The sequence below is a fragment of the Nematolebias whitei genome, chromosome 6 (assembly GCF_014905685.2).
Source record: "Nematolebias whitei isolate Nwh7 chromosome 6, NemWhi1, whole genome shotgun sequence".
In the NCBI taxonomy this organism is placed as follows: domain Eukaryota; kingdom Metazoa; phylum Chordata; class Actinopteri; order Cyprinodontiformes; family Rivulidae; genus Nematolebias; species Nematolebias whitei.
Window position 1 is genome coordinate 13,930,440 of NC_056503.1, and position 14,907 is coordinate 13,945,346.

The following is a 14,907-nucleotide window of genomic DNA, read 5'->3' on the forward strand; positions in this document are numbered from 1 at the left end:
TGTATGTATGTATGTATGTATGTATGTATGTATGTATGTATGTATGTATGCATGTAAGTATATATATATGTATGTATGTATGTATGTATCTATGTATGTATGTATGTATGTATGTATCTATGTACGTATGTATCTATGTATCTATGTATGTATGTATCTATGTATCTATGTATGTATGTATCTATGTATGTATGCATGTATGTACAAATGCTATATGCTGTCATCATTGCATGTTCCCATACAATGTCGAAATTGGTTCTCTGCATTTGATCCATCGCATCTGGGATACACCCAGGTGGAGCAGTGGGCAGCTATTGAGTGCACATTAGGGATTAGGCGTCTTGTTCAGAGACACCATGTTATGTGGGCATGGCGGGGAGTCGAGCTGTGACTTTCTGGTCCCAGGTCGGCTGCACTCTACCCCATCTCGGCCCCCCTATGTATCTACTGTTTGTATACATGTATGTATGCATGTATGTTTGTATGTATGTATGTATGTATGTTTGTTTGTTTGTATATATGTATGTATGCATACACGCACGCATGTATATGTATGTATCAATTGTGGACAATGATTCAAGCAGTAGTTTCTGCAGTTTCTTCAGGAATTGTATGCACATGTCTAAAAGAAAAGAGAATGAGAAACAAATTAACAATTGTCACTATTAAAACTTAATACAGTAAATATAAGCTAATTATCTTGTTAACATTTATTATAACTATTACATCCCATTAAAAAAATAATTTCTTGATATTTATTTTTTATTCACCTAATTAATGATTAAAAATGCAATTTCATACTCATTGACAAGAAAAAATTAAAGTCCAACACCCACCTTTTTTTTTTTTCATATTACATATCCCAATATTAAAGAGACAAAAAAAAGGTCTGTGATAAACATTGAAAAGTAATTATAACTGGTTTTAAAAACAGTTTTGGTGCCAATCTGTTGCAGTCACAGCTTTGGAAACCCCTTTACTTCCACATACGTATGGGGTGTAGTCATGCCAGGGATCTGATCATGGGAGACCACCATTCTATTGTGCAAGGCAGCTGCAAAGATGGGCAGTCTCATGGAGAAAGCACCTCCACTCCACCTTTCTGACTGAGGCCCTAAGTTATTTGTGAAGTGCCGCAGAAGTTGAAGGAAGTTCAGCAGCGATTGGGACACTGCAAGAGCAGGAGTGAGTAATAAGTAGGGATAGGGCTGATCCGATCCAGTATCGGTATCGGGCTCCGATACCAGCATAATTTACGTATCGGATGTTCCGATCCAACCTGCCGATATTTCCGATCCATGATGCATGTCTGTGGTTGTGCTGCACGTTGGCTTCAAACTATGGAATGGATTTCCTGAACGGAGGCGTGTCTCATGAACCCAGAGTAAAAAGACCTGCCTCACATTCAGGAAATCCAGTTCATAGTTTGCAGCCAGCTACAACGTGCAGTAGCCCTGTGGCTAACAGCTAACCAACTTTTCATCTAAACATGTCCGCTGTGTGAAAGTATTTTACACTAAACACCACAAAACAAGACAGCAACGTGCAATGTCTGCAGAGCCATAGCGCCACATTAAACTGCGGTAAAGTTAGTTTTACGATGGACATTCGAGCTCCGGGGCTTCAGCGGTCTGTTATTTTCATTCAGTCCGGAGAAGGCAGTCTGATCTCGGTCAGCCACGCTCAGTCTGCCCCTCCTCCGACACAGAAGACTGAGCGGGTCAGACTGAGCGTGGCTGACCGAGATCAGACTGCCTTCTCCGGACTGAACGAAAATAACAGACCGCTGAAACCCCGGAGCTCGAATGTTTACAAAGAAGTTGCTAAACTTAATCTTAATTAATGACCAACCACTATCAGTTGTAGAAAACGAAGGATTTCTCAGCTTGATACTTGCAGCCAAGATATAGTTTACCCTCCAGGAGATATTTATCAGTACAACAGTAGACAATCATAAAAAGCATATAAATTGAAAATTACAATAAAATTATATATTAAAAAAATAAAAAAACAAAAACAGCTACATTATAAAGAGATTTAAAATACTAAAAACAGAAACATGTTTGCGTTGGTTTATGCCATGAACTTAGCAGATGTTTAAAGCCATCTAATCACTTTAATATCCATTTTAAAGCTAGGAATAAAAAAAAATGTTTTGTGTTAGCAGGATTTAATTCTGACATTGAAACTTATCCAACATTAATAAAACTTACCTCATGTTGCCTATTTGGACATGCATGCATATATTTGTACAGATTGTACTTGCCTGTAGAGAGGAGATTATTACAGCCTCATATGAAATCAATAATGATGATGATATCGGAACGGGATCGGTATCGGCCGATATCCAGATTTAAGTATCGGGATCGGATCGGAAGTTACAAAATGTGGATCGGTGCATCTCTAGTAATAAGACGAGTGATTTGTGATAATTAGCGTGCTTGGTTTTATAGTTAGAGTGTAGTGTGTTTAGTGTTTAATTTAGTCAGTTTTAGAGAGTCTAAATCTAAATCTAAAGAAATGAATGGAGCTGTGGCGTCAGAACCTTCTCAGAGTAGGCAAAGATAAACAAATAAAAAAAAAATGAGTCTGAGATAGAGTGAGGACCTTAACGAGGAGGTGGGAGATCCATTACTTGTTTTAGAAGAGGAAAGAGAGGAAGAGCACATTTATGCCCCTTTTGCACTGCCTCTAATCAGCCCCAACTCTGCTCAGCCCTGCACACCCCTACTCAACCTGGATTTGCACCTGCACTTTTGAACCGATTCTGGAGGCATGTCCAGAATCCAAGTCCAGCTAATGAGAGTTCTGCGATGAGTTACTCAAAGCAGTCTGCTACTCAGATAAATAATAATAATTTATTATTTTTATATATGAATGTTTCTGTTAACTTATTTTATATGTGAATATTTCTGTTCAGTGCCCTGAGACAACTTCTGTTGTGACTTGGCGCTGTATAAATAAACTGAACTGAATTAAATCTGATGAACCAGATTCTACAAAAACATCTATATTTAAATCTAAAAAAGTCAAGTCTGGTCCTCTGGACGTTCAAAAACAAAACAAAACAAACAAAAACAAAAATGTAGAAACGTTTCATCTTTCATCCGAAAGACTTCTTCAGTCTGAGGTGCTGTATTCAGCTCATAGCTATTTATATAAGACTGAGGTGAACACAGCTCCTCAGACTAAAGAAGTCTTTCGGATGAAAGACAAAACGTTTCTACATTTTTGTTTTTGTTTGTTTGTTTTGTTTTTTGAATGTCCAGAGGACGAGACTTAACTTTTTTAGATTTTTCTACCTGGATTATTGAGCATGCATCAGGATATCTATATTTAAAATTCTATATTTTTCTTCATCATTTGATGTATTTGCACTCATTGTGGTTTTGTTTCTTGTATACAGATTATTTTTAGCTTTGAATTAAAGTTTAGCTTTGATTTAAAGCTTTAATTTAAAGTGTAATTCTTGTTTTGTGATTTGTACATCTGTGGGTTAGAATAAAGTTGAACCAAAGGCTGAGTCTCTTCTTTAAACATGTTGGAGGGAAATATTCCTGAGAGATCCAATAACAGTCTTTTTATGATTTTTCAGTTGAATTAACTTTAATTAACAGGTTATTTAATAAAGTCAAAGAGAAAACTGGATTTTACGATAAAGCCGGCACCGTTTATTTACTTTTAATCTTCACTGATTAAAAAAAACGTATTTTCTATTCATAAAATGTAAAAAAAAAAAAAACGTTTCCACCCTCCGTCCCTCCATCCCGGTCCTCCTGCCTGCCAGGGCTTGAATCCGGCCTTTGTGAGCAGGCGAGGCCGGGGCTCGGGGTTTGGCCTCGCGGGCTTCAACGGCTCGACAGCTCGTATGATCCTCCGCGGTGACACCGCTCGCTCGAATTTTATCGTCGGTCACCAAACACAAAAAACCACCTGGATTTCAGAATTAAACATGGCGTTGTCATTATTGTTTTTAAAATCTTAAAAATAGATCCAGCCGCTGCTCTGCATCCAGAGAAATTGCAAAGGAGGATCAGTGAAAAGTTTCTGAGATCCAGTGACTCCTCCCCCTGACCAATCAGAGTCCTGCATTCACGTATGGTCCGGACTCAGCTCGGCTGAGCTCGCTCGGTCCCACCAGAGAAGCAGGGACGAAAACAGGTCCCGAATCAGCCTCAAATCAGCTAAATATACTAGCTAAAGTACTGGTGCAAAAGGGTTCTTTCTGTGGCGGGCTGCCCAGAATTGGGGCTTATTAGGGGCGGAGCAAATGGGGCATTAGCGTCAGACTCCTTCTGAATGCACACTCCTGCCTGTGCCCGATCCCTGGCGTGATGTCATCAGTCTTCTGTAAACATGGGGTGTTTCCTTGACTGGTTTGTTTGTTTAAGTTTAATACTTGCATGGCCCAAATGCAAAAAAATATAAATATTATATTATACGACAGTGATTACCCCTTAAGAACACTCGGGACTATAATGATGGGTGTTGGGCTTTAAGCAATCAGACTATATATGAAATCAAGCTGGATGAGCTTAAAGGTCATGGATGTCAACAATATGGTAAATTGTTATTTGGTTCAAACAAAATAGTGTAAATAAAACCTGGTATACATTTGTTATGACACTAAATTACAAATAGTCTGCTTCAAATTCTTTTTACAAAACTGAAGGAAATACAGATTTTGCAATACAGAAACAGTTCTTTACCAGATGAGATGTTGTAAATGGCAGCTCCAGAAACACTGGCTCAGTTAGCCAGTCATGCTATGGAAGTCTATCAAAAAAACAACAACAAACAAACAAACACACAAACACACAAAAAAAACAAAATACAAGTTAGCTTTCAAAAGATATAAATGACTGCACTTTTTAAAAATCTGTATGATGCCACTGTAAACATGCTCATGTAAATTCAACTGCTTTTCTAAATAGGTTAAAGATCAAAACAGAACCATTAATCGTCATCAGAATGTAATAATTATGTAATAATGCAAACAAAATTGTCAATGCTATAATCAGTATTTTACCCTTACTGAATATTGTTTTTAAAGACACTGCACCTTGAGGTTATTGCTGTCTTTACTTACAAAGTTTGTGTTTTGAGATTCATGAAATGTGCAATTAGTCTTACGTTGTACTTCAGTGAAATTTGTTGACATAACTTTCTTTTATAAAGCTAATAATTTATGTTGCTGTTTGACTGAAATGTGTAAAAGAATGTGTGACAACACATGTAGCTTTTCTCACAGTTACGTGTCAATGCTGACTCAAGATAATAAAACTTATTATCACTTTACAAGTTAAAACTTATATAAACTTGTGCCTCCAAATAACTCACTGTGTCCATATCTGTTAAGTTAGCTAGGCAAACACAAGTAGTTCATTAAATCTCGTAGGCTTGCACAGCTTATTGTGCAAATGCAATTTTTACACTTTTGTTTTCCAGTTTTATATATATTTTGCAGTCTACCAACTTTTAGCTTTAAGCACTTTTTTTTTCTTTTTGTGCTTTTAGCAAATATTTTTCTCCTTTTAGCTATTGTTTTGCTTCTTTTATCAACAACACAGCTCCAGTTTCTATAACACATTTTAGCAGTCATTTGACACTCAGCATTCAAATTATTATTATTTGTTTAATTTCTGAAATTGCAGATTTTTAGTTGCATATTCCAAAGCAGGTGCTACATACAAATGGGAAACTACTACAAATTAGAGTTAGCAACTAAAACAAAATTATCCTACAGTTAGATCTGTTTTGATACTGGAACTTATTTATATATGCCCTTTTTCCATTAGTAACGGTACATAGAACCCGCCCCTTTTTTCAGAACCCTTGTCTCTGTTGTTTCAAGCGGGCAGAGAAGGTACCAAAACGTGACGTCAGAACACTGTTGGTCACTGATTGGTCAGGGGGCGGAGTCTGGATCTTTCAGAAACTTTTCAAAACACCGATCCGCCATTTGCAACTTCTCGTAACTCGGAGCAGCGATTTTAAAAATAATAATGACAACACTTTGGTCTAATGCTGAAATGCGGGCGTTTTTTTGTGCTTGGTGGCCGACGACCAAATTCAGAGCAAGCTAGATAGAGCCGTGCCGGACTTCTCCACCAGAGCCTCGGAGCCGGCTCAGGCCGTGCAGGGCGCCATCTCCCCGGCTCAGAGCTCCACTGGTCACAGCGGAGGATCATATGAGCTGCTGACTCGCAGAAGGCCGTTACCTGGACCCCGGCCTCACGTAATTATGAAGGCCAAACCCCGATCCCAGCAGACAGGCGGACCGGGACTGGTGCACGGAGGGTGGAAATGATCTTTAAAAACATTTTATGTAGAATTTTTTTTTTTTTTTTTTTTTTATCAGTGAAGATTAAAAATAAATAAATAAATAAATGGTGCCCGCTTTATCATGAAATCCTGTTGTCACTTTAATGACTATTAAATAATCTGTTAAAGTTAACTCAGCTGAAAAATAATAAAGACACAAATTTATTGAATCTCTCAGGAATATTTCCCTCAAATATGTTTAAAGAAGAGTTACAGCCTTTAGTTCAAATTTATTCTAACCCACAGATGCACAAATCACAAAACAAGAACTTTAAAGCATTCAACACTTGCTCTTCTCAAGGGCAGACATATCCTCCTCTTCCTCTCTGCTTTGCTTTTGCTCTGTCCTATCTGTGAAACGGCTTTAGAGCCTCTCTTCTACAAATCTTCCGAATCATAACTATGGACTTGGATTTGATCAGTTGGTCCCTCAGTACAATTGATAACATTTCTTTGAAGTGAAGACAGACTTTAGGCGAGTCGATTTGTCCTGTTGGCATGCACACAGCTGGATATCTCATCGACTTGGAAGACTTGATGACGTGTCTATCTCTGCTGTCATCTGTGGATTTTAAGGACGAATTTATAATTGGATTTATGAAAACTGGTTCCTGCTTTTTGGATTTGGCTGGTTCCTGGTCTATCAACAAACAAGGAAGTTGTTGGCAGCAAATCTGGACCTGGTCAGGTTGCTTGTCTTATATCAGGGCTCGGTTTGTGCCTCGAGCACCCAGACTTTTGGCAGAATGGATCAGATCTCAGGGATTATTCTCAGGCACATTCCATTGGTATGGTCATTTAATTTGGACATTTCGGAAGCGAGTGGACCGACACAGACTCAAAGTAGATGTCATTAAAGTTCTGCCTGTCCCCAAAACAATTGTGTTTATCTGAATTTGGCTCCCTGACTGGCCTTGACAGGCCATCTTATCTCAACCCGCCTGGAGAGTTTTGTAAACCTGATGCTCTAACCCCCCCCCCCCCCCACCCCCCCCCCCCACCCCCCCCCACCCCCCCACCCGCCCCCACACCCTACTGAGGAATTTCCATGGACTTTTCAGAGAAGCACAGCTGAATAAACATTCCGTCATCATTTCAGTACTCTGGATTCATCTCTGGTCGTCCACGGCACCCCCCGAGTGTGCACGGATCTCTCCAGAGGGAACAACTTGAACTGTGATTTTATCTGAACTCTGCAGTGCCTCTGTGTGCTGCCTCTGGCTGCTCACCACCCTTGGAAACACAACGTGAACCGTACTGAGCCAAGTAGAACCGTGCTGTACCGGTACTAAATGTACTAATGGAAAAGGGGCATAATTTTATTGAAGCTAAAGGATTTTATGCTGAGATTTCTTACTTGGTTCCCTCCTCTGCAACAGCTTCAGGCTCCAGTTTCCCCTCTTCCTCCATCTTTTCCTCTGAAATCAGTTCTTGTTTCCGGTGTCGGCGAAGACATTTCACTACGACCATTGAAAGGATGAGTAAAGCCAATGCTCCACCCACTGATGCCCCAATAGCAACAGCAATGGTTGAATCTCTAGGAGGGGGAACTGAAGAGAGGAGAGGGTTAATCTTTTGTAGACAAAGAGCATGGAGACAAGTGCAGTGCTGGCTAAAAGCTCTGCTGTGCTTGATTAAACAGAGAGGAAGGAAATAAAGTGCTGCTCTGTGCTTCTAATACAGTATATGTTTCTGTGTTAATGTTAGTGTGTGTGTGTGTGTGTGTGGGGGGGGGGGGGGAGTGAAACAGTGAGTGTGAACACTACTTACAATGAAGTTCAAACTTTGTTGGTCATTATAAGGGAAAACTGACTCATGTCAGTTACATCTTATACACAAAATATACAACCAATAATATGCCTTTTATGCCTATGTAAAAATATAAGCAAGCCCTCAACAGTTATAATTTGCTAAAAGGCAAAGCAAAGCATTTCCTCCCTCTGTAGACTGTGTAATTGGTCATAGCAGTAGAAATAGCAACCTTTATGGAGTGTTTCAGACATCTATTGATGTACAACATCCATAGAAATTATTCTGAAATTGAAAAATATTAGATTTGACTCTATGAACCTATTATATCGCCTTTAAAGAAATACATTTGTAAAATATTGTTTGCACATAATTTTAGTGTGCGTGTCTGTGAAACAACATTTGCATAACGAAAAACATAAATAAATAAACAAGAAAATATTAAAGGACTTTTGTGATGTATGTTTTTTAGATACAAAGCAGATATCTACGTGTAAAAGTGTTCAAAATGCCCCTCGTGTGTGATCTGTGCAGTCACACCTCAAAATGATTTATTTCCTAACTAAACTGACCAATCAGAGGGTGAACTGTCTGTTAATGTCAGACAAGTGTTCACTGCAGATATCACTTCCTACGCCTCTCATGTGCTCTCATATCTCAGACTTTCAGCACTCTTTCCAATTAAATCTGCGTCTGAGCAACTTATTTTCATTGTACACATGAAATAAACTGTCATAGTTTATTTTAATTTTATGTTTTATGCACGTTAAATCTATTTGCTTTGTATTTGTGATGGCATGGTTAGGCTTAGTCCTTGGGCTTTGAATAGAGACAGAAGTTTTTCCCAATTGACCACCTTATAAATACTAGTACTAAAAAGGAGAAACCTTTAAGTAAGGCTTTAAATGTATATAGGCCTGTCACGGTAACAAATTTTGCTGGACAATTAATTGTTTCAGAAATTATTGCGATAAACTATAATATTGTTTGAAATTTGACAATAATTAGTAATTGTTAAATTTACGAATGTTGGTTAATTTTTGTGTGTGGTACCTTTTTTGACCACTGGATGGTAGTATAAGACTGTTTGAACCGAAGGACGGATAGTGAGGGAGTGAGCAGTGTCTCTTTAAGAAAAATGGGCGGGAGGCCCCTTGACGTGACATGGACCAACAGAACTTGTACTCCCTACTACTCTTTACTTTGATAGTAATTCTATTTTTAAGGGATACGTTTTGTGCTAAGTTTTCTTTTTATAAATTTAAATCTTTCATGCACACATAGAAATATTCAGGTTTATAGTTGGCTTAAATTTCACAGGCAAATCTATTAACAGGTTGACACAGAGATTCATTAAACATTTTAAACTCTGTAGGTTGCATGTTGGCATTATTGTCAAGCTCAGAGTCATATGAATTCAGTCCATATGTTCCTTGTGTGAAGTTAGACCATTAAAAATAAAGTTAAGTTGTGTTGTCTTTACAGCAAAAGTCATCTCACAAAATCAAAACTATTAAAAACATTTCTGAGTGTCTGTCTTATTTTGATAGATTTAAATGCAATACAAAAATGAAGTAAACCATCTAAAAACAAGGCTTTTAACTTAAAGAGGGTAACCTATTCTGTGTTTGCAAAAAGAAGTGTTGACATCTTACGTTCTGTAACGACGTTGAACCGGATTACACCGTGTCCTAGGATGCGGTCTGGAGGGTTGTTCACATAGCAGTTGTATATCCCCTCATCCTCGAGGTGAACATCTGATAGGGTGATTGACAAGTCATTCTTGTTCAGGTTTCCAGAAAACACAACCCTGTCTCCAAATCGGTTCAAAGGCAGTGCCTGCATTCTTTTCCGATGGTAATGCATAAACTGTAAAAAAAAACAAAAAACAGAGAAGGTGTTTAGAACTGATTTAGTTTTAGAAGTAGATCATTTGATGTATTGAAGTGTGTAAAAACAGCTATGTTACCTTCTCTTCAGTGTCGTTGTGGGTTTCCTGGTAAGTCCAGTTCATTCCAAACTTTGTAAGGTCAATCTTATAGCAAGAAGTGAATGTACAGGGTATGGTGGCAGTTGTTCCGTTAAGTGCATTTATGTAACTGGGCACCAGCACATCCATGCTTGAACAACCTGAAAAATAAATAAAACTGGCATAATTAAAGGTTCAAAAACGTAAGGGAATTGAAGTAACAATTAAGTTCAAACCAGTGCTACAGTTAAATATCGTCACTTTTGAAAATACTTTTATTGTTACTTTTCTTCAAACAGAAAATGTTCATGTTGCTACAGTGAATTGTGTGCATCATGGCAAGCCATTGTACCAATTTGCTGATCAGCTGTGATTTATCTGCTTGTCTCAAAACAAAAACGACAAAGTTTCTTTTGGCTGCTCTTTCCTGCAGGGGTTGCCATAGCGAGCAAACTCGCATGAACATTTTAGCAGTTATTTTTATGACGGATGCCTTTCTTGACCTAACCTGGGCTTGAAGCCACAACTACAAAACAGTAAAAATAAGGTACTTTGAAGTGGAGATTAAATAACTTTATTTAGGAAGATAAGATGATATCTGAGCTTAATTCCAAATAAAAAGGTAATTTTTTTAGATTGTCAGACAAAATGACTCTTTATGGACTCAACTTACCAATAGTAATACACAATTTTGCTACCAACATATGTGGAGAAAACAGTTATAAAATGTGACAAGGCATACAATTACTTAAACAAGCTTCACTCAGACTGATTTCTTTAAGTATGAGTTGTTTTAGAAGATGTGCTATTCAGTTGGCCCAGTCCTATTATTAGCTGGACTCCCCCATTAGAATTTCTCACAATCCAGGTTACTGCTGTAAACTAGAAAAAGAAAAAAAAAACACTGACACCTATACTGACTACTTATAACTAATCCACACAATCCTACTTAAAAAATATAAAACCAAATATGCAAATGCAAATATGTCTGGAATTTAGAAAATAGCATGAAAAGCAAGTATCAAAAGCGTAGCAGCGTCAAGATGGTCTTCACACTGATGGCAATTTTAAAATTTGCCACCATCAGTAATGGTGGTAAACCCAAATTGTGTAGGGTGATTCATTGGGAAGGGGACCTAAGGCAGTGGCTCCAAAAGTTAGGGTCAGGGACCCCACTTGAGAAAACATACGGTAATCAAATGAACTTTAAAAATGATAACCAATAGCATCTTGGTCCTTAACTGTTACAAAAATAAGTCATTAATGCGAAAAAAAAGAAAAAAAAAAAGATATTCAGTTAATGGTGCTCTTTGTTAAATGGTGTATTAGCAAGGTTTATATTCTTCGCCTAAAATGTTAAAGTTAAAGTAAACAGAAAAGGTTTGGAAACCACTGATCTAAGGCAAATCATAACACAAGTAAAGTTAATTTATTGTCCTTCTTCTTCTTTCGGCTTTTCCCTCTTCAGGGGTCGCAACAGTGAGTCATCCTCCACCATCTTACTCTGTCCTCTGCATCTTCTGTCCTCACTCCAATTACCTCCATGTCCTCTCTAACTGCATCTATATACTGTATCTCCTCTTTGTCTTTTTCCTGTCAGCTGGATTTCTAACATCCTTCTACCAATATACCCACTGTCCCTCCTCTGGACATGTCCAAACCATCTCAGTCTGGTCTCTCTAACTTTATCTCCCAGTTGTTCAGCCTGTGCTGTACCTCTGATGATCTCATTCCTAAGCTTATCCATCCTTGTCACTCCTAAGGAGAACCATTGTCCAATAAAGGAAAATGTTTATGTAAGTAGTCATTTTCTGTTTTTTTTCCTAGTCAAATTGAAATTTTGTCTCATATCAACCACTCAAGTTCAATTATAATGAAGCATTGTGAATATGCTTTGTATTTCTGGTATAGAAGTAAGAATGGATTCACCTCATCTGGAACGTTATAGACGAACTATACTTTAAAAAGACAGTCTTAGAACATTACAACCTTAAACTATAGATCTAATATGGCTTCCACAGTCGCCTAAATAAAACATTAGGACATGTGTTGACATACTGGAAAACATAGTGCATAGAATATTAAATGCAATGCAACTTTATTCTTCCTTATTAGTACCACACTAAAACTACACTATATCACATAGAATAAAAGGAAATAGATGTTATGGTTCCATGGGTGTTGTCCATCTTAGAAACTTTTTTCTCTCAACATAGGCTAACACCCCCTCCCTAATCCACCCCAGACTGCATCCTCCCTCAGTACTGAAGTGTGTGTTCGTGTGTGTGTGTGTGTGTGTGTGTGCGTGCAATGGGACTCTGCACCAATCTCTCCTCTGCAGTCGAGTGTTTCTGGCTCCCTTCCCACTGCTGCTGCACCACTCCACAGGCCTGCAGCTCTGCACCACACACAAATACACACACACACATGCACAAATGCACACACACGTGTGCACACTTTCCACATCTTCACCTACTTCATATATATACAGTGCACCTATATAGTTTACACACACCCATTCTTAAAGTTTCTACTATGTACAGTCCACCTAATGGTAGAGCATTACCTGCTTCATACTCTTCTCTCTAGCACCAACATCTATACACACCCTTCCTCAAGGCCTGTGTTGTCAGCAGTAAGCTCTCCCCTCTAGCTCTGCTATGTCAATGTCATCCCTGCAAACTAACCTATCAGCACGCACAGCTCCCAGCAATGCATTCAAGCCATCACCTCAGTCACTGTCACCTCTGTCTCACGCACAGAGGCACTGGAGACACATGTGCCCTTTTTACAATCAGTTGTGCACAAATATACAGCATGCAATACAGTTTGGGTTGGACTCCAGCTGACTCAGCAGCCCTATGGCTAGTAAGAAAGAGAGAGAAATGCAGAGTTGCTAACAGATGAAATACTGCAGTGAAAAACACTCACATTACTCCTCCCTCTCTTTGCCCCTCCCTCTTTCCTCTCCCATCTTTGTCCACCTCTCTAGCCTCCTTTCACACCTCTCTCCGAAAAGCTCTAGTGCTTAAACTCTTTACCACCTCATTCCCAGATCTTTACTGTTCACTTGCAAAGTATGTTGAAAGGTTAATACAAAAAAAAAGGTATTTCCTTTATGAAAATACCCTATTTAGTGTACTTATGTTACATTGACTGTGATGGACTTGAGACCTGTCCAGGGTGTACCACACCTCTCGAAAAGTGACTGCTGCATATGGGCACCAGTGACCCCTGCAACCCAGAATGGAAGAAATGGGTAAAGATAATGGATGGATGGATGGATGGATTTCATTGGTAAACAGCCCCCAAGCAGCCAGTATAAATAGCAATGTTTTTAAAATGGGATTTTTGTTCAAGATTTTAAAGTATCACAAGTGTCAAGACTTATAAAACCAACTTTTCAACCAAACATTATATACAGTAGTCCCTCGCTACGTCGCGGTTCGTTAATCGTGGACTCGCTCTCGCGGTTTTTCAAATTAAGATTGGACATGATACACAATTGGCTGATTGATGGATGAGTCGCACAATCGGCATGGAATTTTTATGTAAAATAAATTATTTTAAATTATTTAGCACCTGCTGCATCTTTGTGCAGCCCACACTGCAGGATGAACTTCCTGCTGCAGCTGATCAGCTGTTCACTGTGCTGAGGAGAAGTGGTTCTCTGCAGACCAAAAGTGGGCGTTTCTGGAGAATAGGTGTTACTACAGGACAAACACTGATTGGATAATTGCATTTGCTGGCTCTTTAGGTAAGTTATGTCAGTTCTTTTTTTAAACTGAAGGTTTCTAAGAAACTGAGTTATATCTGCTGTCAAACACAAGAAGATTCTCTTTTGCTCTTGGGTTGTAGGTTGAACCTGACACAGGTTGGCTTGAGTCTGGTCTGGGGACAATGAAATATGAAGGTATCTTTTGTCCAAAATGTCTGGTCTCAATTAAAGATCATGAGTCCTGTAACGAGATTATGGCCCAAAACAAAAGCTAAAAACCAAATTTGCTCTTTAGAAGTTCTCTTCTACAAGATCTGATCTATGAAAGGAGCTGAAACATGGAGTAGGATTGACCCTTAAAATGTGAGACAGCTGAGGAAGTTAACCAGTAAACAGAAATACCCGCTCCAGTTGCAGAAATCTTACAGAAACTGACTCATCTGCAGTGACTGCTTTAAAAGTTGAAAAAGAAAGTGTGAAGTTAAAGGAAACATCCTTTGTCCCAAGGCCAGTTTAAGTATCATGATTATTTTGGTAACTTTATTTTTCTTTCTTTATGAATTGATTTGAACTATTTTCACATTTGTCAACAACCAAAATGGATTTTGTTTTTTAATGTAATGGCTAGGTATTTTAAAAACAAACATTTAGCCCTCCACACTATCCAGTTATGTTGCTCTTATTTTGAAATGTAACCACAAGTTTTGTGTTAAGAGAGGCAGAAAGAGAAGTTATGGAGACGCCGCTAATGTCGAACCAAAGACGCCGCTAATGTCGAACCGGTTAACACCATAGACATAATATGCCTGTGGTTAACACAATCTACCAATAATGCCTTGTTTTTTTTTTAGACATTATGTCTGTTGTTAACACAAACACCTTTTTTTTTTAATTCAGCCTAAGTTTTTTTGTCCAATCAGATGTGGCCCTCCTGAAGTGAGCGTGGCCAAGAGCAGAGGAGGCAGGGAGCTGAAATCATGACATTTTGTGATCTTTTAGAGCGTTTAGAGTTTAGAAACATTGTTTAGAATATTGCAAGAGAGTGGGAAGGGTTTAAAACACCTTATTTTTATATATAAAGGCGTTTTAAACCCTTCCCACTATCTATCTATCTATCTATCTATCTATCTATCTATCTATCTATCTA

At 38.4% G+C, this 14,907-nt stretch overlaps 1 protein-coding gene across 1 annotated transcript in view; it reads right to left on the bottom strand.

Annotated features, from left to right (window-relative positions):
• Positions 1-498: 498 nt before the first annotated feature.
• The window catches only part of scn2b (sodium channel, voltage-gated, type II, beta), a 26,743-nt gene continuing 12,334 nt past the window's right edge, over positions 499-14,907 (bottom strand). The window contains exons 2-6 of the mRNA XM_037678046.1: positions 10,043-10,203; positions 9,729-9,942; positions 7,682-7,874; positions 4,710-4,776; positions 499-622 (exon numbers count right to left, since the gene is read on the bottom strand). Coding sequence (XP_037533974.1) covers positions 4,767-4,776; positions 7,682-7,874; positions 9,729-9,942; positions 10,043-10,203 — 578 coding nt within the window. The 3' untranslated portion in view covers positions 499-622; positions 4,710-4,766. The remainder of the gene's footprint in view (positions 623-4,709; positions 4,777-7,681; positions 7,875-9,728; positions 9,943-10,042; positions 10,204-14,907) is intronic.